Source organism: Procambarus clarkii, chromosome 20 (assembly GCF_040958095.1).
Source record: "Procambarus clarkii isolate CNS0578487 chromosome 20, FALCON_Pclarkii_2.0, whole genome shotgun sequence".
NCBI classification, from domain to species: Eukaryota; Metazoa; Arthropoda; class Malacostraca; order Decapoda; family Cambaridae; genus Procambarus; species Procambarus clarkii.
In genome coordinates this window covers 26,103,973-26,131,907 of record NC_091169.1, presented here as the reverse complement: position 1 = coordinate 26,131,907, position 27,935 = coordinate 26,103,973, and the positions used below count along the sequence as shown (strand labels likewise).

The 27,935-nt window shown below is 41.5% G+C and overlaps 1 protein-coding gene across 1 annotated transcript in view; it reads right to left on the bottom strand.

The window, feature by feature from the left end:
• Positions 1–1,200: 1,200 nt before the first annotated feature.
• The window catches only part of mwh (multiple wing hairs), a 51,824-nt gene continuing 25,089 nt past the window's right edge, over positions 1,201–27,935 (bottom strand). Inside the window, 10 exon segments of the mRNA XM_045738008.2 lie at positions 1,201–3,336; positions 3,338–4,579; positions 7,522–7,692; positions 8,532–8,655; positions 9,315–9,454; positions 10,496–10,692; positions 12,462–12,522; positions 12,524–12,557; positions 14,716–14,843; positions 16,588–16,771. Coding sequence (XP_045593964.2) covers positions 1,768–3,336; positions 3,338–4,579; positions 7,522–7,692; positions 8,532–8,655; positions 9,315–9,454; positions 10,496–10,692; positions 12,462–12,522; positions 12,524–12,557; positions 14,716–14,843; positions 16,588–16,771 — 3,850 coding nt within the window. The 3' untranslated portion in view covers positions 1,201–1,767.

Genomic DNA, 27,935 nt, shown 5'->3' with positions numbered 1-27,935 from the left:
AGAATGCGTTTAATCTGTTAACACTTTAATATGGCTCACCCAACCACTTAGGCTGGACGGTAGCGCGACTTGCTTGATGCAAGTCGGTTCAATCCCCTGACTGTCAGTAGTTTGGTACCATTCCTTCCCAAACCTTATCCAGACCCCTTCAAAGTGCCATATATTTGTAATGACTACATTTTTCCGTGATAATTCCCTCATTTGGCACTGTTTCCACCTGTTTCCACCTTGATGCTAATTGTTTTGTAAATTTCTTGGACATGATCTTAAATTCTATCTTCCCGGGACGTAATATACTTCCCGGAGCCTTTCCTCGTAAATCATACCTCTTCTGGGACTTTTTTTTTTTTTTTGTGATCACCTTGGGCTGGCTGTCCAGTCTGTGGTCAATGTATGCAGACAAATCTTGTGATCTGTAAATAGACAAACGTGGAATGACCTTCCCAATCATGTCAGGCTGTACCCCTGAAAAAATGTACCTAACAAGCTCCATGTAACCTACCTTGCTTCAAAAATGTCAACCTATGTCGTGCTAGTTTCAAACAATATTGATTTATAAGTGTAAAACTTAGTCTGTATTCTCATGAACCCAATGTACCCTGTATGTAAATAAACTTTTGATATCTGCCATGTATAAACTTAATAGATTAAAATCTTTGTTGCTTCTGCTGTTCCATCCATCTAATTTCTTTAAATTCAATTTATGCTCCTTATCTCGATTAGCGTTAAGTTTATTTCTTGCCCCAAACGCTGTGGGTGTTAGTGGCTTCAGGCATTGTATGTACTGGGTATCTATAAATCCAACATTTTTTTAATTTTCAATATATGTACCTTTACCTGAATAAACAAATGCAGCAAGTGGCCAAATTGTTATCCGTACAGGGACTAATCTTATTTGGAATACGTCTGCGCGTGAAGCTAAATATTGTTTTTCTTCTGAAGCTGTGAAATAAAATGGTTGGAGAGTGATGTCTTGTGCATTTTTGTTCTCATATTGGCATCCTTGGTGATATTTAGCTCAATGATTATCCTGCACATTTGATGGTGCTACATATCCTTTCTGGCTTGGTGCCTTCCTTTTGATAACTTGAAATGCTTACATTTCTGCAAGAAATGTTTTAACAAATTTAAAACCAATGGAGTTTTGGAGCTATACTGGAGTTTCAGAATAAGCAATTACTACTTAAAAAAAAAAAAAAATTCACTTCAATCTTTTAATATTTATGACTTGGGAAGTAGAAATTAAAATTGACCACAAATGTCCAAGTCTTTAGTATTCATGACTGGATAACAGTGGACCAAGGGTATAAGAAAACTGGTAACCCAAGAATACAGTAGCAGGAAAATCTATAAACAAAAGCAAACTTGTATCAGATCACAGCAACATTATATAAACATCTTCCATTCTACAATGTGATGACACTTTAGTTTACATAGAGGGTAATATTGAACACTATATACAGTACACATATTTACATAAGTTTCATGAATATTGCACACGTTTCAGTTGTTTGTGACTGAGGAAACCTCGTGTATAATTTTATGTGGAACAATGTATTGACTACAGTATACATATACAGTATATTTACTTAGTTTTATTAACAAAGGATATTTTAAAATACCCCTAATATTTTCCCTTACTTTCCATCTGGTAATTTGTCAATTTTTGAATTAATTAAAATTTTGTACACAAGCTGTCTACAAATGTTTAATATATACACAGTACACAATATCTATCACCTGGAGAAGTGGAACAATTTTAAATTCTCAATAAAGTCCTGATGGCATGTCTAATATGTGTTTTGCAGGTGACCCGTTGATTACAGTGGACATGGTGCCAGCAGGTGTGGCCGTGTAGTCTGGCGTTGGAATATCTGGATCTATTTCTCCCTTCCGCCTTCCTCCTATGCCCTTCTCTCTTGAGCTCCGCCCGCGGGGAAGAGGGTAGTCACGGCCACCATAATCGACTAAATCTGCAAAGTCTGGCAAGCGTGTGTTTGGTTTGTTGAGCATAAAATTTGGCCCATAGTCACTCTCCCGAAATCCATTGGGGTTTTTAAAGCCGCTGAAGGCACTAATCTCAGAGTTGGAAAACTTAGTTTGCTTGCCAGCACGAGATGGTTTGATTGGAGTACCAGAAATATTAATGGGGTACTTTGAAGACTGTGTTTTTTCTTGGTGCTTGGAAGATGATCTGTTTTCTACATTCTTTGATTTTGAAGATCTTCTGTTGTCATCATAACGAGTTGGTGATTGACTTTCGTGCCTACGGCTACTTTTTTGGCGGTTAGGTTTCTCGTCTTCATGGCGAATATCTGGGTACTTCCACTTCAGTGTCCACTCGCCATCAGGTCCCTGAGTCTCCAACCACTGATCTAGGCGGTCTTCCACGCTACGGTTTTTGCGAAGATTCATTTCAGCAGTAATAAGCTCGTTGACACGGTTGCGCCGCTCGACTTCATGAGGGGTATACTTGGTGAACATCCGACCACTGATGTGAACCTCTTTCTCCTCAAGAGGCACCAAAAGGTCGGTGGAACCTCGCCGTCTTGGGGAATAGGATCGATGACTGTTGTAATCAGTCTTATTGCTGGCTTGGAAACTCTCACTGCGTTTAATACCCCGGCGACGTTCATCTCGAGACTCCCGTTCAGTGTTGCTGCGGTCAATGAAGGTCTCGTGACGCCTTAATGACCTCTCTGGACGCACAAAACCAAATGATTTCGTGGATTCTGTCTCTATGGTGCGTGGACTAGGCAGTGGTTGGCTGCTGTGAAGAAGCGTTTCAGTGTCACTGGTCTCTGCAGGGGATTCGAACTCTAGGAATAAGACTGGATCCCGCTGATTGCTTCCTGTCTGGGAATTACGGGATCGAGATCTAGCAGGCAGTTGTGGAATTCTAGTAGGTATGATTTTTAATTCTTGATTGGTCACATTTTCTGGGCTTGCACGGTCTTCAAAGTTTTCTTTCAGAAGTGGATTTTCTTTTACAGTTTCTTGTGACACTAAGCTCAGTGAAGACTCTGCACTCCTTAATACATTCTCAAGACCTGACATGACTGCTTCTACTTCTCTCTCACTAACATCATCTAGTTTTTCTGCCTTGTTTTCTTGATTATTTTTATTTATTTCTTCTTCCTCTTGCATCTCATTTTCATCTCTTTTTGATCCATTTCTCTCATTTTCTTTCTTTGCTGCTTCAGGTACCACTTCAAAGTGGTCAGACATCATTACCAGATTCTCGTAGTGATGCACAGACTGTCGCACACTATGGCCATCTGGGTAGCCTCCTTGACTGTCCCTAGACTCCAGACTGCCCTGTGTCTCCGTCAAACTCAGGACTCTCTTCGGAGCCACGGGAGCCTTGGGTATTGTTTCTATCAATGAAGATCCTATCATTAGCAAGAGTGATGGCCTCATACACTACCATGTCACGCTCATAGTCGAGATCCCCTTCCTCGCTCCCACTTCTAGTCTTGCTGGCAGGCGATTCACTTCGACTCTTATTCTGCGGCGACTCCCGCCGTGGCACATTCATGTACTCCGGATCCTTCCGCTCCCCTCCTACATTGGAGGAGGTGGAGGATGAGGATGACAGGGAAGAAGTTGAGGAAGATAATGGGCTGGTAGTGCCAGAAGGAGGCTTTGGAGCCTTCCTTTTGGCATTAGATGGCGACACTGACCTTGGTGAGGATATGTGTGAGGAAGATTTACTATGTGGTCTACTGTCACTCTGTGTTGGACTAGTCAATTGCTGCCTCTCCCTGTCAGGAACATTATTTAAGGAGCAGTTTATCACTGGAGGCTCTTCAGAAATTTGTTGCCGGTGTCGACTGTTTGATCTGCATAGATTTTTGAGCTCCTGAGGCATCTGTTTTCCATCAGGAGATGAACAACTGCTCTCACAATGCAGCTCCACATCAGGCGAGGGCAACTTGTTCCCACTGCAGTAAGTCATATTAATGTGTGTGGTTGGCATATGTTCATTGAATCTTTCTCCTGAAATAACTCTCTTTCTCTCGGGTTCTTGTGTCGGTGAGGACCTGGTTGGTGTGTTGTCCCCCGTTTGATCATCATCTCTCTCACAGTTCCTGTTTGGAGATGCTGTGGCACTCCTCAGTGGAGAGGTCATCTTTGGCTCGGGTGTTGATGAGGAAGACTGATGTCTGCTCCTACTGCTGGGTGGAATAACACTGGTAGTGGAAGCAGATACATGACATGGAGTAACAGTTTCTATAGAAGAGATTGATGTCTTGCTACTAGTAGATTCAGCAGAGTTCTGACAATTGGTGTTCCAGACAGGTGTGAAAGACCTCTGACCACCTTGAGTAAATATAACAGAGTCAGTCTCAGTGATGGAGCTCCTTGCATCTCCATTCCTGGAGGGGGAGATGGAGCTACGGCACATAGTGCTATTCCTGAAGGTGTTGAGGGAAGAAAGATCAGAGTCACTAATGGATGGAATAGGAGAGGGTGCTACTGGAAGACCACTCTGTTCCAGACGTCGCCTGAGGGCTGCATAACGTTCTTCTACATCCCCACCAACAGTCTTCAGGAGGACGTTTTCTTCAAGGAGTTTCTGGGTAAAAATTAACACTTTAGATTGTATCATTAAACTTTGCTGGAATTGACAAGATTTTTTTTTTAAACTACTGTATAGTGTTGAGTGTTAAGATTCAAATTTATCACCAGTTTTGTATTCTAAGAGTAGCCTACCCAGCTATTTTTTCACATATCTACATTACTCATATACCATTCATAAGCATCATCACATTTCCACCTTCATGGGGTAGGGGAATAAACCTTAGAGAAGAGCAATATAATGCAGTAAAACAAAGTTATTGACATTAAATAATAAAACAAAAATATAATTAGTCCACTCATATTTCACAATCTATATAAGAGAGAATGTGTGTCTGAGGTTGGAGGCTAGACAGTTGGGGCTAGCCCTCACCCAACTTTTATACGTGAAGCAAGTAGGGTAAGGGAGTGTCATAGGCCAATCGGGGTGAGCTCCAGTGCCACACTACCAAACAGTAGTGTGGTACTGGAGTTCCACTCAAGGTGAAACTCAAAGGAGTTTCACCTTGTGCAAATGAGAGAATGTGCAACTGAGCTGAGCATTCCACCTCTCCATTTAAAATTCTAGATATCATTGTGCAGAGGAATCTTAGCAGATACAGTATATGGAAAAGGGCAAACCTAGTTCCAATCTATAAAAATGTTAGCCGAGAAGAACCTTTAAATTATACACACGTATCACTAACAAGCGTGATAGTCAAAACACTAGAAAAAAATAGTTAAAGCCAAATGGGAAGAACACCTGGAGTGATCTGACATAAGAGACAGACAATATGGTTTTCGAACAGGAAGATCCCGAGTAACAAATCTAAGATTTTTGTGATAAGAGCCACAGAGAATCTACAGGAAAAAGTGGGTTGGGTTGACTGGGTCTATTGGACCTAAAATAGGTTTCTGACAGTCCTACACAAGAGGCTGTTCTGGAAACAAACATGCTGGAGGGGTGGCATGGATGAACAATTTTCTAACTGACAAACAGATGAGGGTGGTAATCAGAGCCAATACATCTGACAACATTGGAGTAAAAGAATAATGTTTGTTTGCTGATAATACCAAAATTATGAGAAGGATTAAGATGGACTACAGCATGAGGCTTAAAGATGACCTCTACAAACTGAAGGAATGGTCCAACAAATGGTTGTTGAGTTCAACCTGAGCAAATGTAAAATAATTAAAATATGTGTAGGGAGCACGAGGCCAGATACAAGGTACAATTAGGAAGATGGAATTCAAGAATGAGTGAGAAAGACCCGAGGGTTGATAATCACACCAGACCTGTCCCCTGAAGCCCAGATCAAGAGGATATCATCAGCGGCATATGCCAAGTTGGAGAACATAAGAACGGCCTTTAGAAACTTGTGTAATGAATCATTCAGAACTTTTGTATACCATGTATGTTAGACCAATCCTGGCGTATGCAGCTCCAGTTTGGAGTCCGTATCTTGTCAAGCACAAGACGAAACTGGAGAAAGTTCAGAGGTATGCCACCAGACTAGTACCGAGCTGAGGGGTATGAGCTACAAGGAGAGACTTGGGGAACTAAACCTAACATCGCTGGAAGACAGAAGAGTTAGGGAAATATAGTGAAGGAGAGCAGAGTGGTGAACATATATCTGATTTGAGAGATTATACCAACAGTATTAATACTTTTTTTGGCCATGTGTTGTATGTGAATTTGGTTTGATGATTAATGTGTGGGTTGGGAACTGAATAGATAAAGGTAGTATCATCAGTAATATTTAAAAACTGTCTTATCCATTCTAGTATTCTATCACTTATTTCATGTGCTTGTAATTTCCTTGCCAGTGTTTCATGTGGTACCTTATCAAAAGCTTTAGCAAAGTCCATGTGTACTACATCTAATGGAAGGCCTTTGTCCGAATAGCTGGTTAGTTTCCAAAAATGGGAGCAGGTTTGTAAGGCAAGGGTTTTATTTTTAACAAATCCATGTTGATTGATTTTATTTGATTATTCATTGTAAGATGGTGAATGATTCCCTCCCTAAGAATTATTTCCATTAACTTGCAGATATGCAAGGTCAAACTTGTTGGATGGTAGTTTTCTGCTTACCTCTTTCTACATTTTTTTAAATAGTGGCAACATTTGCATAATTCCAGTCTAGGGAAACTATCCTTAGGTCAGGATGATTTTCCAATAACGAGTGTTAGTTCATCTGTCAGTTCCTTAAGGAACTGGATTAAATTCTGTCCACATCTGGGGCTTTTGAATCTTTCATTTGTCAATGCTTTTCCTGATTATTATTGCATGTTATGGGGATATCCCTTAATTCATTCTTTTCACCCATTTCAAAAATGTGTTTGAGTATTGGAATGTTGTCTTGAACTCTAGTGAACACTTATGTAAAGTATTCATGTCAAGTACTGTATTGGCTGTGGGTCCACCTGTTATTACTGGGGGCTCCTCTGTCCCAAGTTAGTGCTCCATTGATTATATCTTGAAGTGAACTGTTTCTTGGTCTAGTCAGTACAGTATATTGGTCAGCATGCATGCAAAAGCATTTTTATTCTTATTTCAACAGATGTTAGTTTGGTTTCCAGTTTTAAGCTTAGTACAGTATTACAGTGAAGAACATAACTGTTCTTATACTTAAATGCCCTGTACAACCACTGAATCTAAATTCTCTTCTTATACAAACAGCCCAACTCTCACACATGAAATGAAAGTGATGTTGTTTTGGACCATCCTTGACCCTTATCCAGTCATGACAACTTAATAAATGGTCCAGGATGGACTGGAACATTATTGCTTTAATTTCATGTTGGGTTATTTATTTCAGCCACTTTAATGTGACATTCTCTGGCTCTTCTTATACAATTAAAAATCTGTCTGGTGACTCACCAAGCAGGCTTTCTTCTTTCGAGAATTACCCTGCATGCGTTCACTTAAGTAGCCCTTCCACCAGGACCTCTCGCCACTCACCATGTTGGCTTCCCTTAGCTTCTTCAGCTCCTCCTGCAGGGTGGCGTTTGAGGTTCGCAGACCATGAATCTCGCTCTCGAAGCTACCCACATCAATGTAAGCAGCACTCCACCGGTTCAACTCCATCATGGACTGCTGCTGGATGTGGTCCGAGCCACTTCGCTCAATGATCTGATGAATATACAAATTATGAGTGGTTGTTATACATGAAAAAAACAATTTTGATTGAAATGAAATGCCTCTTTCAGGTTGAGCCTTGGTAGCTCCCTGAAGCCATCTCGCTGAGATGACTCCCAACGAGTGAGATGGCACTCCTATCAACATTATGTTCATTATTGAACATAATGCCCAACAGACCCAGGAAGAACAAAAACCATGTCTCTGGAGAAGAGCATAAAGTTCCCTGGTCCTACAACTGGATCCCACAAATAAAGCATAAAAATTAACACAAATAAAACAAACTGGTATTTTAAATATGAGAAACATTTACATTAACAGCCACAAAAGCTAAACTTTATATACCAGTCATTACAGCAGAGCGTCACCTGCTCTCTCTGCCTCTGTAAGCGGGCCCCAGGCTTCTGGTCCCTGGTAGGCCAAATAAAACTACATGGCTGATGTGACCTAGGAGATGGAAGCTATCTCACCAACATAGCTTCAGGGAGCCACACAAGGCTGCCCCAGAAAATAATAAGACTTGACTTTTAAACAAGGATAATGCTACAGTTTACACTTGTAAACAAGGTAACCAAGTGAATACTGTAACTTCATTTGTGTTGTCTCTAATGAATTGTTGCCTCCAGTGCCTTCTGATAAAAGCACTGGAGGCAACAGTTACAGAGTTTATTAAGAAATATGTGGAATCACTTAAGGGAAAACTTTGACTATTAAAAAATGCACACTTCAAGTATTCACCAAACTAAATACTATACTAAACAATTACAGTAGATAGTATTTAGAAAGCTCTCCATACATCAATCGTAGATACAACAGCACCACTGGAAGTTTACCTTCCTGAGGGCAGCAGGATCAAAGCCAGCCTCCGTCAGTTCTTCCTGCAGGTAAATTCTCTCTCTCAGGCTTCCTGTTGATGCCACCAGTGCATTTATGAACCGCAAACCCCACACTTGGAAGCTGTCAGAAAAATGGATAGCTTAGAAGCTTCATACAGTGTATATCATTTGTTATTTCTTGAACATTCCCACATATGTTAGCTTGCTTCTTTTAGTATTAAGTGTTTACCCCATTATACCTATAAATAATCATGGACCGTTTCTGCCCGAAACGCTGCGCGTGCTAGTGGCTTTACAAGACTGTAATTACCATATTTGTATCCTCACATTCCTTATGTACATTCTTGTATATGCATAAATAAATAAATAAATAAATAAATAATTTTTACCTACATTATTCTAAATTTTCTCAAAAATGCTTAGAGTAGTAGTGGCTTCATATTTGTGATGACCTCAGTACCTACAAGTGTTTCTTTATATGTTCTGTGTACACATTCCTATGAATACAATATTAATAATATAATATTATTATTAACATCATTACCTCCAACCGAGAGGCAGATAACAGTTGTCCCCACTTCCAGAAAAAATGTCAATCCTGTCCATTTTGTCACCTATACCAGCCCCAGAAGCACACTCCCTTGTCCTACTTCATGCCTCCTTGGAAAAAGAAGAAACTGTTTACATGTGTTACCTGTGAAGCTGAGTACAGGGAAAAGTTAGGTTTGGGTGTAAAAGAATCTTTGATGTGAAGAATATGAGATAAGGAAGCAACAGTACCTTGGATGAGGATGAGAGAGCATCATTGAGATGAGGAACTTGCACTTGACGGGTTCAGCAAAGCGTAGGCGGAGAGTGGCCATGGCATCCACTACTTGACGGTGGCCTACTGGCGAAGTCACACATGCTCTGGTTAGAAGCTGGAAAACATTCATTGTTATATGTTGTGGCAAGAGTTACAGGCATGTATTATCACATTGGATTATACTGTTCTCTTGTAATTATGGAAATTATTTGGCAAGATATTACTGTATAGGAATAATTTATGTGGAACCTCTTGTAATTATCAAATTGTAGAAGTCACGGTATATGAATCCATATCTAAAGTAATTCTTATAACATCTGTATAGGATTTAATTACTGACCATCTCAATAAAGAATAATAATGTGTAACATTACAGGACATTTCAGCCATAGCATTTTTCATCAACATTTAACGTTTTCCTACAAGTGCTTTACTATTTGTAAATAAAGTCTAAACAAAACACTGCCATAAATTGTGTACATCTTGATATGTTTTAATTATGGCTTGCGAACAGAGAGCAAATGATAATTTTATATTGCTTAATCATAACATGACTAATGATGACAGTGACTACTCTCTATGTTGCTTCATGTGCCTGTACAGTGCTAAATTTAATCATGGATAAGTAACTATCCTTAATGAGCTTGACTTTAAAAAAAAATCTGCATTGTCTACCCAGTTTTACTCTGAACACAATTTGTGGTGGATCCAGTGTACATAGATCACATGTTCTCCAGTGTACAGATGGGGAGAAGGGGGAGAGGGAGCACAGTTAACAAACTAAATCATTCCACAGACAAAAATAAACCAATAAAAGTGTGAAAAAATAAAAGATAGACTAAAATGAACACCCCCATGAATACAGAGTGGTTCGTTCCCAACTCACAATTGGGACTCCTGGGTTCAATTCCCAGGCGGGACAGAAATGGTTGGGAACTTTTCCTTTCACCTAGTGCCTCTATTCACTTAGCAGTAAATAGGTACCAGGGAGTTAGGCAACCGTTATGGGGTTGCATCCTGGGAAGGGTCAATAGTTTAACCTTAGGGGAGAGGGGATGGTAGTATCCTCAATATAAGCCTAGTGTATACTGTATACATATATACATACTGCATGTCCTCAACAAAATGAATTATTAACTGCCTTGTCATGACCCACCTGGAGAGCTAGAGTCCGACTCCTGGCGAGGTTGCTCATAGTGGCAACGGCAAGAGCATAGAGGCCGTGGTGGTAGTGGGCTAACCTGAGGGTGGCATCAGTGGAGCGCATACAATACCTCAGGCAGGAGAGGCACTCGTGTTCGTCGATGAGTGCTCGTCGAAGTGCCAACTGCTGCTCCCGGCTGTTGGCTGTTCCTGGCAGGGAGACAGTTGAGTGTGGACTGAAACTATAGTACTGCAAAATGTGCAGAAGAGTTGACTGAAATCATTTAAAATATAAAAAGCATTACCTGGCATGTTCATTGTTTTGGATAAGTCATGCACCAAATGAGACAAAACAATTACCCACATCCTAGAGAGCTGTAACAGAACTCATGGGCATTACAAGAGAATTAAATACATGTATACAGTATTTTGATTTTCCAAGAGTGAGACTTAATCAAAGCAGAAATACTGCAAATCAAGGGTTTGTAAACTGTGGCAATGACCTCCCTAATGAGATTAAAAATTTTACTTCTCTTATCCAGCTTAAAAGAGAAACCTAAGAACTACCTTATTAACTTTAGGTCCCAATTTTCCTCACCTTTTCTCCTCTTACATGTAAACCTGTTTTGTTGTTATTATGCACATTAATTATTTATTACTTTATACTGTACATATGTAGTTACTAAATACCTGTACTGCTGTTTCTAAATATTGTACGTCATTTTTCTAAATCTCGTCTAATATTGTAAAATTATGTATTTGTAACTATGTACTGTTAAAACAATTGCTGTTTATAAAAAAAATTATCAGTCATTTATTTCCATTTCTTCCAACAATTCAAAAAGGTTGTAATTTAATTTTTAGTATTACTGCATTACACATGTTCATTTTCTCTTAATCATTTTTACACTATATCCTTAAAAACTGTATTTCATTTGCTAAAATGCTTTAACAATTATATATTAGCTTGCTTCTTTTTTGAACTGCCCACCTCAAACTTTTAAATAACCTAACTGAATTATTTTAAGTTATGCCCGAGACACTATGCATATTAGTGGTCTTATCAGATATATACAATATACACTGTGTAACAATTATTAAACCACTATTCATATTCTTCTGTACATTTTTTAAATAACATTATTATTATTTATTATTATTATTATTATTATTATTATTACTATTATTATTATTATGGTAAGTGTTTAACCACTCGCACAAACTGCTTCAAAACAGGAATAATTAAAGTTAAATAAAAAAAATATACTTGTATTGAAATGAAAAAAAGTAAATGTAAGCATCTACACAAGTTAAAATATTAAATGATATGTTGAAATTGAATCTAATAATATAGGTTACATAAATCCTCACTATAGATGCCATCATTTCCCTACAGCAGTGACATTCTTTCAGTGTAATTTTTTACCAAAAAGCCCCTTGTCCAATTTCCTAACACAGTTATCAGGCTTACAAATTTCTCCTCTACCAGCACACATTGTTTGTATCATCACATATATTTCCATAACACTACAAGTTCTAAAATTAAATCTCAACAAACCCCACATATCTACTAAAGAGCCAAAGCAATAACTTCTGTCTTGGAGAAGTGCACCTCATCTCTTGCATACATTTAATTCTGTCTATAAGAACTTGTTCCCTGTTGTCAGTTATTTTGCATTAGATTCTGATTATTCGTCCAGTTGGCAACTGGCACCAATAGCCCTAGGCAGCCCATTGCAAAAAAATATCTCCAATATTCACTCTTGGAATGCAAAATCTAAACCTATTTTTACTGTTCTTAGCAACTTTTCATAATCCAACTATTGTTCTCATATACTTTGCACCTCTTGTGGCAACATGATTCATAAACAGCTTAACCTTGAGTAGCTATGAACCTCAGCTCCCAGGCTGTCACACAGCTCTGCCAAGTCAATATTACTACTGTATTATGGGTCTGGACATCAAGACTTGGAACTCACCATTAAGGTCAGTCTGGGCCAGCTGGATCATCTTGAGGACATCAAGTAGCAGCGTAACTCCAGTCGTGTGGATCCCGCACCAGCTCCTTCACAAAGCTGCAGATGGTTGGACGTACATGGTTGGGCATCATCAAAAGTGGCATGGTCATTGGTAGGGACCAAACAAAATTATAGTGGACATAGCCAGAAGTAAACGGAATAGCCAGTGGAATAGTGCATAGCCAGCAGTAGATGGACTAAGACTACTACTTTTACTTTTTTTAATTTAAAATACTGAACAATTCGGAGGATGTTAATCTGGACAATTTCTTCAAAAGGTCAGATGTAACACAAACAAGGAGTAACGGTTTCAAGCTCAACAAGCCACAATGTTGGACTGAGAACAGGATATACTTTTTTCACCAAAAGTTATAAAAAACATATATAAGAGTTATAAATCTCTTATATAAGATTTATAAGTTATAAAAGATTTAGATTTATAAAAGATTTATAAAAGCACTAACGATGCACTTATTAGTATGCTTAACTCGATTCATACAGCTCTTGATAAAAAGGAGTTCCCTGTTGGGTTATTTGTGGACCTGCGTAAAGCTTTTGATACTGTCAACCACCATAACCTTCTTCTTAAATTACATCATTATGGAGTCAGAGGACACTCCCTACAATACCTCGAGTCCTACCTTACTGACAGGCTCCAATATGTTTCTGTGAATAATACAATTTCTCCCACCCTACCCATCAACATTGGTGTTCCTCAGGGCAGCATACTTGGCCCTCTCCTCTTTCTCATCTACATTAATGACCTTCCAAATGCCTCCCAACACCTCAAACCAATTCTATTTGCTGACGACACAACCTTCATTTACTCCAGTCCTGACCCTCTTGCTCTAAATGCCACAGTAAATACTGAGCTAAATAAAGTCCATCTTTGGCTAACTGCCAACAAACTCACCCTTAACATTGACAAAACCTTCTATATTCTGTTTGGCAATAAATCCTCTAGTCTTATAAATCTCAAAATAAACAATACCCAAATTTGTAACAAATTAGATGGCAAATTCCTTGGCATTCTCATTGACCACAAGCTGAATTTCCAGGGACACATTCTAAATATATCTAAAAAAGTTTCAAAAACTGTGGGCATTCTTTCTAAGATCAGATATTATGTACCACGCCCTGCCCTGGTGACTCTCTATTACTCCCTTATCTATCCTTATCTCAACTATGGTATTTGTGCTTGGGGTTCTACTACCCAAAATCACTTACGTCCTCTAATTACCCAACACAAAGCCGCTATTAGAACAATATCCAACTCTGGCCCCAGACATCACTCGGTACCCCTACTCAAATCTCTTAATATGTTAGATATTAAGTCTCTGCACATTCTCTCATGTGTATTATACATATATAAAACGCTAAACTATAATGCCAATCCTGATCTTAAAAGCTTCATAGTAGGTTGTAACAGAACCCATGAGCACCACACCAGAAATAAATACAGTTTTGATATTCCTAGAGTACGTCTTAATCAAACTAGAAATGCTCTGCAAATCAAGGGGCCCAGAATGTGGAATGACCTTCCCAACCATGTTAAAGACTGTACCTCTCTCAACCAGTTTAAGATAAAAACTAAACACTACCTAATAAATTCCCTGTAATCTACCTCACTCCTCTATTGTCAACCCATGTCTGTTATTTTCTTTTTTTTTTTTTTTTTAATCAACACTGTTTGTCAACCTATTGTATTTGTGCTGCTTTTTCAGTCATGTTTCCCCCTTTTTTTATCTTTATTTGTATTTGTTCTCAACATCTTTTATTCTTTATGCTCAATTAGTATTAAGTTCTAGATATTAATGTTTTCTTGCCCGAAGCGCATTGCGTAATAGTGGCTTTAGGCATTGTATGTACTAGATCTATCTATATATCAATCCATTAATGTAACATCACTTGTATGTATATACCTTACCTGAATAAACATCTGAATCTGAATCTGAATCTGAATCTGAAAGTTATAAATCCATGGAACCGTCTACCCCGCTTTATCCGTAAATGCCAAATCTTTGTTAAGTTTTAAAATCCAACGGGAAAAGAGCAGGGCAAATGGGGAGGGGAACCTTTGACAAGCCGCCGGCTTCCTTTCCTCGAAGTTACTAGTGTGTTCTTTACACGAGAGCTAATAAATACTAGTAGCGTCGACGAGAACAGGAAGCCGGCGGCTTGTCAAAGGTCCCACACTGAGGGAGAGGCACCCCACCTGAGGTAGGACAGCTTGAGGTCTTCTCGCAGACGCTTTAGCAACTCCGGCAGGGAACTGAACTGCTTCATTGACATCTCCGGTGGCGCCTCGCGTGCCGCACTCTTCTCCTTGTCACGCCCTCGGCCCTGAAACCATCCACGAGCCGTCAAGAGACATTCATACACGATACATCGCTCGTGCTTCCTACTGCAGCAGTATATGCAAGAATATAGGAAATGGGGAATGGGCCGTTTCTTACTCATCTAAGCTGTGCTTGTGGGGGTGGGTGGGTTGAGCTTCTGCTCTTTGGTCCCGCCTCTCAACCGTTAATCTACTGGTGCACATGTTCCTGAGCCTACTGGGCTCTATCATATCTACATTTGAAACTGTGTATGGAGTCTGCCTCCACCACATCACAGCCTCGTGCATTCCATTCTACTTTCTAAGGTCTATGTGGCTCATCTGGGTTCTCATCAGTTTGCACCCGTGTCCCTTTATACGAGTACCACCGATATTAAAATTAAATAACCCGTTCTTATCTATCCTGTTAATTCCTTTAAGAGTTTGGATGTATTTTATGGGTGAGAATTTATCGTATATCAGCTACTATGCAACTCGTCCTTTAACTTAAAATCACGTAATTCAATCAACCAATCCGTTTAAAATGCGACATAGTAAAACATAAGGCATTATAATACTAAAATTTCTTTATGCATCAGCCTCGATAGGTTGTGTGGGTTTATTGGGTTAGTATGTTTCTGGTTAGGTAAAGGTTCATTTTTACCGAGTGGTAAACTGAGATGTCGTATCCGGTTAATCGAAACTAGTCAGATTAGATTGAACATTTTGTGACTGGTAAACATAAAATATAGTACTGTTGTATCATATCAATATGTTATTCAGATTAAACTTAAAGTTTTTAATATAACAAAAATATAATACTTCAGGAAGGTGAAGAAGGCCTAATTTGGTTCATGCACAACCCGGCCTTTCAAACAGTACATGGCATTTAGACGTATAAATCCTAAAAATTGCTGTACTAAAAACCACAGTGGCTCACAAAATTGGCGTCATATCCCGTTTTCTATTCGTGGGGCCTTGGTTAGGTTCAGCCAATTTAATAATAAGTACATTTAGTATTGTACTTATAATGTAAAACTGTACTAATGTAAATAATATACTTATAATGTACAAATAATTGAGTACATCAGTCTAGGGACGTTGTTTACGATCTATATAGGAGGACGGGCTGTTACAGCGCCGTAGTAAAAATTATTGGGCGCTAGGCTGCCTCTCGGGTAATCCTGTAAATATTAACTGTCTTCTACAAAAGCTAGAATGTTATCGTTGAAAATTGTAGGGAAAATTTCTTAAAATAAATTGCAGTTTACTACTGGCAAAAACATAATCCCAAAGAAAGTTCAAATTAAGATAGCGAGAACTTCTCCACGAGGCTGGAGAACTAACAGTAAATTCAAGATGCTAGCAAACTACCTGGCAGGTGTTTCAGACAGGTGTTGTGGTCTTGAGCGCGGGCAGCAGCCAAAGATGCCCAACACCTGTCATGACGGTAAACACCTCCTCAAGCCACACTTAGCCTTGGAATATTAATTAACATGACGGAATCCCCTTCTCATTGTTTTATTCTTAGCTATTACAATCTATCTGGTTCTTACCAAAATGAATACCAGATCAACCGTTAAATCCGAGAGGAACTAAGAAAATGAATACCAGATTAACCGTTAAATCTGAGAGGAACTAAGAAAATGAATACCAGATTAACCGTTAAATCTGAGAGGAACTAAGAAACAGCTATCCATAATGGGATAGATATTAACCAATCTCTTACCTTTATTCATGTCATTATCTCCGTGTGTAACTATCCCTTACCTTCTTCTCCTTGGGCAGCTCAGGTATGTAGAGGTGAGCCATGTGGGCGTACTTGGCAAGAGCGTGGGCGTAGTCCTCCGGGTTGAACATGGGCGGTCTGAGGTGGGGGGCGGGGATGTTGGCGTCCTCAGCCTCCACCACCCCTTCGTCCTCAGACACCCGCATCTCCACCTCGTCCTCCACGCTGTTGGAGGAGGAATGTGGAGGGTTAGACACGTTGACTCGTACCTCGTGTGTATGTGTGTGTACTCATCTAATTGTGCTTGCGGGGGTTGAGCTCTGGCTCTTTGATCCCGCCTCTCAACCGTCAATCAACAGGTGTACAGGTTCCTGAGCCTACTGGGCTCTATCATATCTACACTTGAAACTGTGTATGGAGTCAGCCTCCACCACGTCACTTCCTAATAATGTATGTGTGTGTGTGTGTGTGTGTGTGTGTGTGTGTGTGTGTGTGTGTGTGTGTGTGTGTGTGTGTGTGTGTGTGTGTGTGTGTGTGTGTGTGTGAGATTCCTGGTTAGGGAAAAGTTGTTTATAGCGTGCACATGGATACTATCCTGCACAATTAGCCAACACCTAGTGAGGGAATATAGAATGAAAATTAACAATTACGCCAAATAAAACATTCTTGGTAACGTCCAAGAGAACATTACAAATCGTTGTTCCACAACTGTCAACAATTAAAGCGCCAACCCCGCACCAAACCGCGCTAATTATACTTCCCAGGAAGACGGAAGTGACCAGTTAAGGCGGGAAAATTCCACAAGAAGGAGTGATGAGGGGGGGGGGGAGAGTACAGATGGAGTGGAGAACACTGCTGGTGCAGGAGACACAGCGGTGATGCTGCTCATCCTTATATTACAACTTTTTTGTTATTATTACAGCTAGAGAGAGAGAGTCAGTGGACTTTGAAACGTGACGGTAGAACACTTCACGTCCTCAGACATGCAATTACATAATTTTAAACCGTGTTCTTCCCAATGATACGTTCTTTCATATGTAATTATATAAAAAATATATAACCTGGAGAATGGCTACGTCATCTGTGTGTGTGTGTGTGTGTGTGTGTGTGTGTGTGTGTGTGTGTGTGTGTGTGTGTGTGTGTGTGTGTGTGTGTGTGTGTGTGTGTGTGTGTGTGTGTGTGTGTGTGTGTGTGTGTGTGTGTGTGTGTGTGTGTGTGTGTGTGTGTGTGTGTAAAAAAAAAGTTGATTGACAGTTGAGAGGCGGGCCGAAAGAGCCAGAGTTCAACCCCCGCAAGCACAACTAGGTGAATGTACACAATACATATGTATTTGCTGATGCAAAAATTATGAGAAGAATCAAGACAGGTGATGATAGACAGAGACTACAAGACGATCTGGACAAACTGGAGGAATGGTCTGGAAAATGGCTACTCAGTTCACTTCAGGAAAGTGTAACGTAATGAAATTAGGCGAAGGGAGCAGGAGGCTGAACACAAGGTACCATCTGGGAGGTGAAATCCTGCAAGAGTCAAATAGAGAGAGACCTTGGGGTTGATATCACACCGAACCTGTCCCCAGAACCCACATCAAAAGGATATCATCAGCGGCATATGCTAGATTGGCCAATATAAGAACTGTCTTTATATACCACTTATGTCAGACCAATCCTGGAGTATGCAGCTCCAGCCTGGAGTCCAAACCTACTTAAATACAAGTAAAAGTTAGAGAAGATTCAGATTCAGAGGTATGCCACCAGACTGGTCCCGGAACTGAGAGGTATGAGCTACGAGGAAAGGCTAAGGGAGCTAAACCTCACGTACCCAAATGAGCCACAGGGACGTTAGAAAGAACTTTTTCAGTGTCAGAGTAGTTAACGAATGGAATGTATTAGGCAATGATGTGGTGGAGGCTGACTCCATACACAGTTTCAAATGTAGATATGATAGAGCCCAGTAGGCTCAGGAACCTGTACACCAGTTGATTGACAGTTGAGAGGCGGGACCAAAGAGTCGAAACTCAACCCCCGCAAGCACAACTAGGCGAGTACAAGGCGTGAGTCTGGTGAGATTGTAGGCTGTGACTTAACGGGGAAGGCCGCGAACCATGACGAGCGGAGAGGAGGCAGGAGAGGAGGAGGAGAGGGAGAGGATGGAGGAGGAGGAAGAGAGGAAGAAAGAAACTTAGAAAGAACAGTGAAGATGAATCCAAGATCTTAAACGTATTATCTATCAGTCCCTGCAGGGTAAATTTTCAGCTCCTGAGCCCCAAAACCCTTCTGCCTGACGCTGTGTGGAGTTAACACCCCATCCTCCTCACGTGTTGACAACACCAGGGACACTCTTCCTTACGTCTCCTGTTAGTCACTAGGCCTACCTTCCCTGCACCACGTGGCGTTACCTCTGTGAACACCATTCTTGCTGTACAGCTTTTTACTCTCTCAAGTTTTTAATCAATGACCACCACATAAAGGGTCACCACCACCACAAAGGTTCGTGAAGCCACAGTAAAGCCAGACCAGACGTTAACAGAGCCAGCAGCCCGTCCTCCAAACATAGACCCCAAAAGTGATTCCATGCATCTGCCAAACCCCCTGTTTATGAATAAAAAACGGTTCACACACGACTCCAACCCGTCCTCGAATCAAGTCCATTACATCCAGGGGTCGCAACCAGTTCTCGCATACAAAGATCAAAGCTCTTTAATCCAGCCGCCAAACCCCCTGTTAATGAATCAAAAGCGGTTTACACACGACTCACAACTGATGACGTCCGAACGCTTCCGGAACAAGTGCTTTGCTCACGTCCTCTGTTCGAACCACAATTCTATAAATGCTTCACCCACGAACTTATAAATACAAATAATTACCAACAGAACCTAAACACCTAACCTAACCTACGCCAAACTATACATAAAATTTTTATGTATAAGAATATTAATTTATATATGAGAACAAACCAATTTTTAATACACAGTATGTTAAAATTGATGAATGCGTCTGCGGAGGACGGCCGCTGCTTTAAACAGTGAGAACGGGTTGGGGGTCGACCTCACAGACGCATTCATAAATTTTTACATGCTGTTCATTCAAAACTGGAATTTTCTCAAATATAAATTAATATTATAATATGTTAGCATATTGTGCAAATATAGGCATAGGTTATGTTAGGTTAGGTGTTTAGGTTCTGTTAGCGATCATTTGTAGTACGTGGGTGAAGCATTTATAGCGTTGTGGTTCGAACAAAATTCGTCAGTGAAGCACTTGTTCCCGAAGTGTTCGAACGAAATCAGTTGTGAGTCGTGTGTAAACCGTTTTCATTCGTAAACAGCGGGTTTGGTGGGTGCATGTAATCACTTTTGGGACTTTGTTTGGAAGATGGACTGCATGATTCACAACTGCTGACGTTCGAACACTTCGGAACAAGTGCTTCACAGACCAATTTTGTTCGAACCACAACGCTGTAATTCCTTCACCCACGCCCGTCCTCCAAACAATGATCCAAAAGTGATTCCATGCACCCGCCAAACCCCCTGTTTATGAATGAAAAACGGTTTACACACGACTCACAACTGCTGACGTTCGAACATATCCGGATCAAGTGCTTCACTGACGAATTTTGTTCGAATCACAACGCTATAAATCAGCCCGTCCTCCAAACAAAGATTCAAAAGTGATTCCATCCACCCGCCAAACCCCCTGTTTATGAATGAAAAGCGGTTTACACACGACTCACAGCTGCTGACGTTCGAACATATCCGGAACAAGTGCTTCACTGACGAATTTTGTTCGAATCGCAACGCTATAAATGCTTCACCCACGTACTACAAATACAAATAATCGCCAACAGAACCTAAACACCTGACCTAACCTATCCTATGCCTATATATACACAATATGCCAATACATTATAATATTAATTTATACCTGAGAAAATTCCCGTTTTGAATGATTAGCATGTTAAAATTTATGAATGCGTCTGTGGGTTGACCTCTGAAGGTAATGGACTTGAGTCGAGGACGGGTTGCCCACGTACTACACATACAAATAGCAGCCCCCCGTAGTGTAGTGGTTAAGACACTCGCCTGGCGTCCCGCGAGCGCTTTGTCTTGGGTTCGTATCCAGGCTGGGGGGGGGAGGATTTACTGGGCGCAAATCCTTAACTGTAGCCTCTGTTTAACTCAATAGTAAAATGGGTACCTGGTTGTTAAACGATTCTTGTATATATCAATAAAAAAAATCGCCAACAGAACCTAAACAGCTAACCTAACCTATGCACAATATGATAATATATTATAATATTAATTTATATTTGAGAAAATTCCAGTTTTGACGGAACACCATGCAAAACTTTATGAATGCGTCTGTGGGGTCGACCGCTGGATGTAATGGACTGAGTCGAGGACGGGTCGGAGCCAGCGAGCCTGCCTCAGTAACTTAACAGGGTTGTTACAGACCGGATGTGGCGAGGTCTAAGTTCTTGCTGACTTCAAGATTAACCTTCACTTTGAAGACAATACGCAGACATGGTGTGGCAAGGTCAGTTAATATGCATTCATTTATACACGTGTACTAATTTACGCACTCGTGTAAATGAAATTTTCACTGTAACACTATTTTTTCACTATACAGTTTCAGTGTCAGATTTGTCAATAAATGGAACAGGTTAGATGCAGAAGTCGTTGAAGATAATTCGATTCAAAATTGTAAATGTAAATATGATAGAAGCGTGAGAAATGAGTCATTGCATTATCTAAGAACGTTCGGAAGGCGGGGCCAGGAGCCTAGCTCAACCCTGCAAGCACATAAGTGAACTGCAAGTACGTTCTCACTTAAATGAGAAGGTGGTGGAAGCCAAAACCGTCAGTAGTTTCAAAGCTTTACACAACAAAGAGTACTGGGAAGACGGGACACCGCGAGCGTAGCTCTCATCCACTTAGGTAATTACATCTAGGTGAGTACGGGCACACATATGGACTGAAAAAACTTACAATAACCTTCCCATTTTTGTTTAAATCTTCGAGAGGCTTTTTTCGTTAACTTTAACGATCATAAAATAACATTTCTGAGAGGTAAATAGAACAAAAACTTGAATAAAAACTTGGCCTTTGTGGAGGTAGCCGCTCATTGGCCAATTATTTTTCTGGACTTCACGCAGAAATAATTTCCCGGAGGAAGATGACAATGGCTCAGATTGTAAATATATTTCAAGGAAGAGTCGATATATTACAAAGGAAGATTATAAATATATTTAGCTTGTAAAACATCTCGCCAGCAGAGCGTCTTTGTAATGCCTGTCAACAGAAGCCTAGGACGTGCGCGTGAATCTCCATAAACGACCTAACCACGACGATGACTAACTGTGTCAAGGGAGCTGGAGACTCGCTAAAGATGACTGGCGAGGTGTTAGTGGTCTTTGCGAGTCAACGAAGGAGAAAAACAATCAAATTCGCTTCACTCATGTTCCAGATTATGTGCAATTCACGGTAATCCGTTTCTGTACAACACAAGCCGGAGTGCACACCAGCCAGAGGGCGTGCGCACTCACACACACATTAATACACACCGGCGCGCGCACCCGCACGCAAATACTCATAGGTTGTGTTCGTGACGCAATGTGTGACGCAGCGCAGCAGTTCTGAGAGCGTTCAGGAACAGGAAGGTTATTGAATACCAATAACTATCAACAGAACCTAACCACCTGAGCTAAGTTAAGCCTAATTATACACCACATTCTAATATGTGTTAATATTAACTTTTACTAGAGAAAATTCAAATTTTGAAAACTGTAGGTTTGCCGACTGCGTCTTCGGGTCGGGCGGCCGCCTGGCCTGAGGACAGGTCGTGGGAACAGGCGAGGGGCTCCACTCCGGGATAAAATTCCATATATTCCTAATTCCGGCTGTTCCAGCACAGGTTTCTGGTGGTGGTTATACAGTGTAATACATGGTACAGTGTAATACATGGTATACAGTATAATATATGGTATACAGTGTAATACATGCTATTCGGTATAATACTTTACATACCGTGTAATACTTGTTAAGTCATACTGTATGTTATACAGTATAATACACGACAGACATAAGCAGAAGTAAATACTTAAACATAATTCAGCACAAAATACAGCAGTTTATACAACTAAAACACGAGTAATGAGACATTTCCACATAAATTATTACCACAAACACAAGCAAGCGGGAGTAACCAGAGGAGACAAGAGGCAGATACAGGGTGCCAGTTGGCGGAGCCGAAGCGCTAGAGCTCTTGATTGATGAAGATCAAGCCACCCAAGAGGTGGCACGGGCATGAATAGCCCGTAATAGAGCTCTTAAACCTTTTAAATCGCAAATAGCACAGACCACATCCTAACCCCCTTTCTAGGGGAGACTCACCGCTTTTTGACCTTGATGTGGCTCCTGCTGGTCTGCTGCGGCTGCTGCGTCTGCTGCGTCTGCTGAGGTGGCAGGTACAAGACGATCCTCCAATATTCCTTGAACTTCATCCTCTTCCACACTCTTCTCTCCCCCTTCATTCCTTCCTAATTCACCTCCACCTGTCTTTATCTCTCCCTTCCCATTCCTCTCCTGTTGGGCTAACTGTTTCTTGTCTTGCCCGACCGCCTTCGCTTCCGTGTGTCGATGGTATATGGGTTTTAAATGTTCGTTTGCAAGTTTCTAAAATAGCAATATTCTATTTTATTTTGTATCCATCTATATCAGGTATAGTCTTCTACCCCCGTTAACAGTCCCCTGGCTCGGCTTAATGGATGTGGTTATTACCGTTCGCTTCCCTGGGGACAATTCCTGTACAGAACCGGTTGGCAGGAGGTTGCAAATGTGGCTAGCGGCTGTTACAACGGCTGTTGGGCCCTGTGGGTGTTTGATGCTGTTGTTGTTGCCCCCTTGGTGAATTACTTCACTTGCATTTACTGTTTTATTTGGTTACAACTATATCCTAATTCAATTTCCTTGATTCAAGAATTGGGTTTAAATTTAAAATATCCTAACATATTTAACGGTTTTAAAGACTTTTCGCCGTTTTTGTTTAACCCTCTCTCTAATCTACCCTCCCTCCAAACTAGGCTCCCTCCAAACTAGCCTTCCTCCAAACTAGCTTCCCTCTCCAATCAACCAGATCTCTCACACGACACAGAACACGCCCTCATCATCGTAATACATCTAACCAAAGAAATAATGAGGAGAGGAGATACTGGAAAGAGGGGATAATAAGAACGAGATAATGAGGAGAAAAAGATCGAGAACGAGCAGATAGGGGAGCTTATGGGAAGGGAGAGAGGAGATAATATGGAAAGGGGACAACATATGGAGTGTGGCAGCCATGACGAGGACTGGCCGTTACTAACTAGTCCCTTACAGTGGTGGGAAGCCTCGCACCACTGTTGACTCCATGAGGCTGCCACTCCACACACCCTCCAGCACAGGCCAGTGACTTAAGGTACACTCTCACGCCTATTTCCACCCCCCATTTTCCCACAACTGCTTAGTAGCCGTGAGTGAACGGTCTCTAAATATGGACAAATTTGGTTTTCATGATTTGAAGATGTTTTGCCTGACTGGACGTGTGGATCTAAAGGCGCTCTCTCTCTCTCTCTCTCTCTCTCTCTCTCTCTCAATCTGTTATCTATACACATTAATAACATGTGTCTGGGGACAGACAGCCAGTGTACATATATATTATATATATATATATTATATATATATTATATATATATATATATATATATATATATATATATATATATATATATATATTAGGCTTTTATCGAGGTCCCCCCCCCCAAAAAAAAAGGCTGAATTACTGAAAGGATGCAACCCCACAACTGTTGACCAAGACCTGGGTACCTATTGACTGCTAGGTGAACAGGTGCATTAGGTAATAGGAAACGCACCTAACCATTTCTGTTCCGCCCGGATTCGAACCGGAATTCCAGATTGCGAGTCAAGAACGAACCCGACTGTACTAAATACAAATAATAAATATTGCGGGAAATTTTGCTACCGATTCACATCCGCGTCATTCACTCGACCCTCCACACCTGTGGCGTGCCCTCACTCGACCCTCCACACCTGTGGCGTGCCCTCACTCGACCCTCCACACGCGTGGTGTGCCCTCAGTCGACCCTCCACACCTGTGGCGTGCCCGCCCTCGACCCTCCACACGTGTGGCGTGCCCGACCCTCCACACCTGTGGCGTGCCCTCACTCGACCCTCCACACGTGTGGTGTGCCCGTCCTCGACCCTCCACACCTGTGGCGTGCCCTCATTCGACCCTACACACCTGTGGCGTGCCCGACCCTCCACACCTGTTATCACTCCACCAGCATCATTACCATCTTATTTTCTCACAAGAACAACACGTTGATATAGTTTTCTGTTCACTTTGTTATTCCAAAACGTATATATGTGCACAATATCTCAATAACGCGAACAATCTTTGAGACTATCACTGAAGTGGGATCGAACTGGCGTCTGGGGGAACCCTGGATGAAAGATGACTCCACACACATTGCCTCAAATATTTTCTCATAAAACTTTTTCTGTGTTAGACCTTCCTGGTGATAAAGTTCCGTGATACATGAACTTGAATTATTTTAAGTACTAACTTGTTAGGTTTCTTAAGAAGCTTTCTTTCACTGTTTTGTTTTATTCAATTCTTTTTTTCTCACTTCACTTAAGATACTTTGAGAGGGGGGAATTATCATGGGAAAGCGCCAAGACGACTGTATAGCACTGGGAAAGGGTCAGGATAAGGATTTGGGATGGGAAGGGGGGTGGGGTGAGGAATAGGTACCCAACCACTTTGACAGGTCAGGGATTGAACGCCGACCAGCATGAAGCACGACCGTCTCTCTTGAGAGTGGGAGTTCTCACATACGGCTCTCTAGAAGTCTTATGATTTTGTATTCAAAGTCTATAGAAGTGAATCAGACACTACGGTACATGGCGATGTGGCGCGCACACACACTTACTAAAAGAGATCGTTCGTAACCCAATCCTACCGATACGAAAGTCGTGTATAATACACCGAAGCGCCATTACGCTACGCACCTCCAAAGTCAGACCCCTAACATTAAATCCCAACATATCCACGTCATCTCCTACGTCACACCCTCTCTTCACCTCGCCATACACCTGCCCCACACCACGACACCACGACAGCACTCCTGGCCAGAGGAGGCGACTATAGCGGACTGGTGAGAGAGCAAACAGGCCAGGGCTCGGGAGTACCCACTACCCGCGAGGCATGACGGGACGCACTCCTGTACCCCACACCACCCCAGCTACCACCACAACTGGCGAACGCCACCACTAGCGAACACCACCAGCTGCTACCATCACCAGCTGCCTAACACCACCACTAGCGAAGGCCATCACCAGTTCCGTCGCAAGTGTTGGCGTCCACGGTTCCTGGGCTGGGAATTGGAACGTTTAGGCCACCAATCATTAACTGTTCGTCCATGTTCATCCACTAGTAATCTGTTTACTAGCTTTTCATAGTGGTGGAGGGAGAAGTGAATAAAGCAGGAGGAACACGAAGAGCAGTAGTAGAAGCAGGATCAGAAGAAGGAAGAGGAATTAAGAAATTCAGGAGGAAAATGAGCTTGAAAAGTAAACACAGGAGGCACATAAGAAGGCGAATGAAGTAGAGAACAAGGGAGGGAAGGAAGAGGACACAAGAGGAGGAGGAGGGAGTGTTGACCCCAGCAGATGGTCCTCCTTACTCACACGTCAGCCCCGCGCCCCAAGGGCTTCAGGGGCAAGGGTAACGGAGTCCCTGTACGCTGCTGCTCGGGGGCTACGCATCGCCCCTGTACGCTGCTTCACCACAGTGTATAAGCAGACAGCAAGCATGAAGCAATATAGGTCCGAAGGCCTACTAGCCTATATGAATCAGACAGCTTCTATTAGTCTATAGCAAATATATAATACATTGTAAATAACTATACGCTGAGTAGTAACCATCCCTTACTAACGTAAATTGATGATAAATCTGCGTTAATTACTTCATTCAGTCGTCATGTACTCCTCCGCCCGACCGTCGGGTGGTCCGCACACTATGGGACCACCACTGGACCAGGTCCCACACAAAGTGGACCGCTCGTGTACCTGTGTACTGTTCCTTCAATCTTCCCGCCCCGTTACTTAACAATCAACCCTTCCCCCACAATCCCCCCCCTCCACCCAACATACACGCAGAGTTCACGTGTGGAAAACATCTAATTTTGTCCAGAATTTACTTCTGGTAAACCGTAATCATGTGTACAGTATTCCTGTATACCTAACGGCTGGGGGGGGGGGGTTGAGACTGGGGAACAGGGGATACTAAAGTAAACCTCAAACACTAGTTATTCTGAAAGGGGGGGGATTGTCTCAGTATTAACCTGTGGCTTGAATTGGTTCAGATACTGGTATCTCCTTGATGTTGGGCTCAGGGAGGCTTCCCAAGACCAAGTCCTCGCCTTCCCAATGATGCAAACCACAACAGCTGCTTACCTTTTGAACTTATTGAACTTTTTTTTTTTTTTAACTTTTGCTGATATCGGGTTTCAATGTCCCTGTGGGCCGGGTCTCTGACCACGACTCCTGGTTGGTAGTGTGGTCAACCAGATTGTTAGACGCCGCTACTCGCACTCTGACGTATAAATCAAAGCTTGGTTGATCAGATATTCTTTGGTTGTGTTATATCAAGCTCTCTCTTGAATACCGTGAGAGATCGGCTAGTTATGCCCTGTCATGTATATTGATAAAAAGCTCTATTACATACTCTCTAAAACAAACTAGATGGAGGTTGGGGGGAGTGAAGGGGTGGATTTAATGATATATTTTAGCGGCAAATTAACCCGGAGGAGGTACAGGAATATCGTCCTCTGACCCCCGCGACTCCACTTCCCCCGCCGCGGCGTCACCGTTGCCCGAGCAACAGAAGGTGTAAACAAACCCCAAGAGGAAGACACTACGAGCACATATTTTGTTCCTGCAGCGTCATACCAGCGCCCGCCTCCACGCTATCACTTCCTGCATTACCAAGCTTCCTCTCCAGTTTACACCACAGAGTATTTTTTGTTATATATTTCTTCACATTCTTTCTTTTACCTTCCTATATATTTCATCTTGTTCTTACTTCCGCGTTTTCTATATTTCCTCTTGGTTCTTATTTCTAAATAAGATATTTATTCAGATAAAGGTACATACATTGAAATTAGTTACAAACATAATGTCAGATTAAAAGATAGAGCTAGTACATACAATGCCTGAAGCCATTAATACGTGCAGTTTCGGGCAAGACCACACTTTCTATATTTCGTTTTAGAAACGCATTTCTATAAAGCGTTTTCTATATTTCCTCTTGTTCTTTCTTTTGCGTTTTCT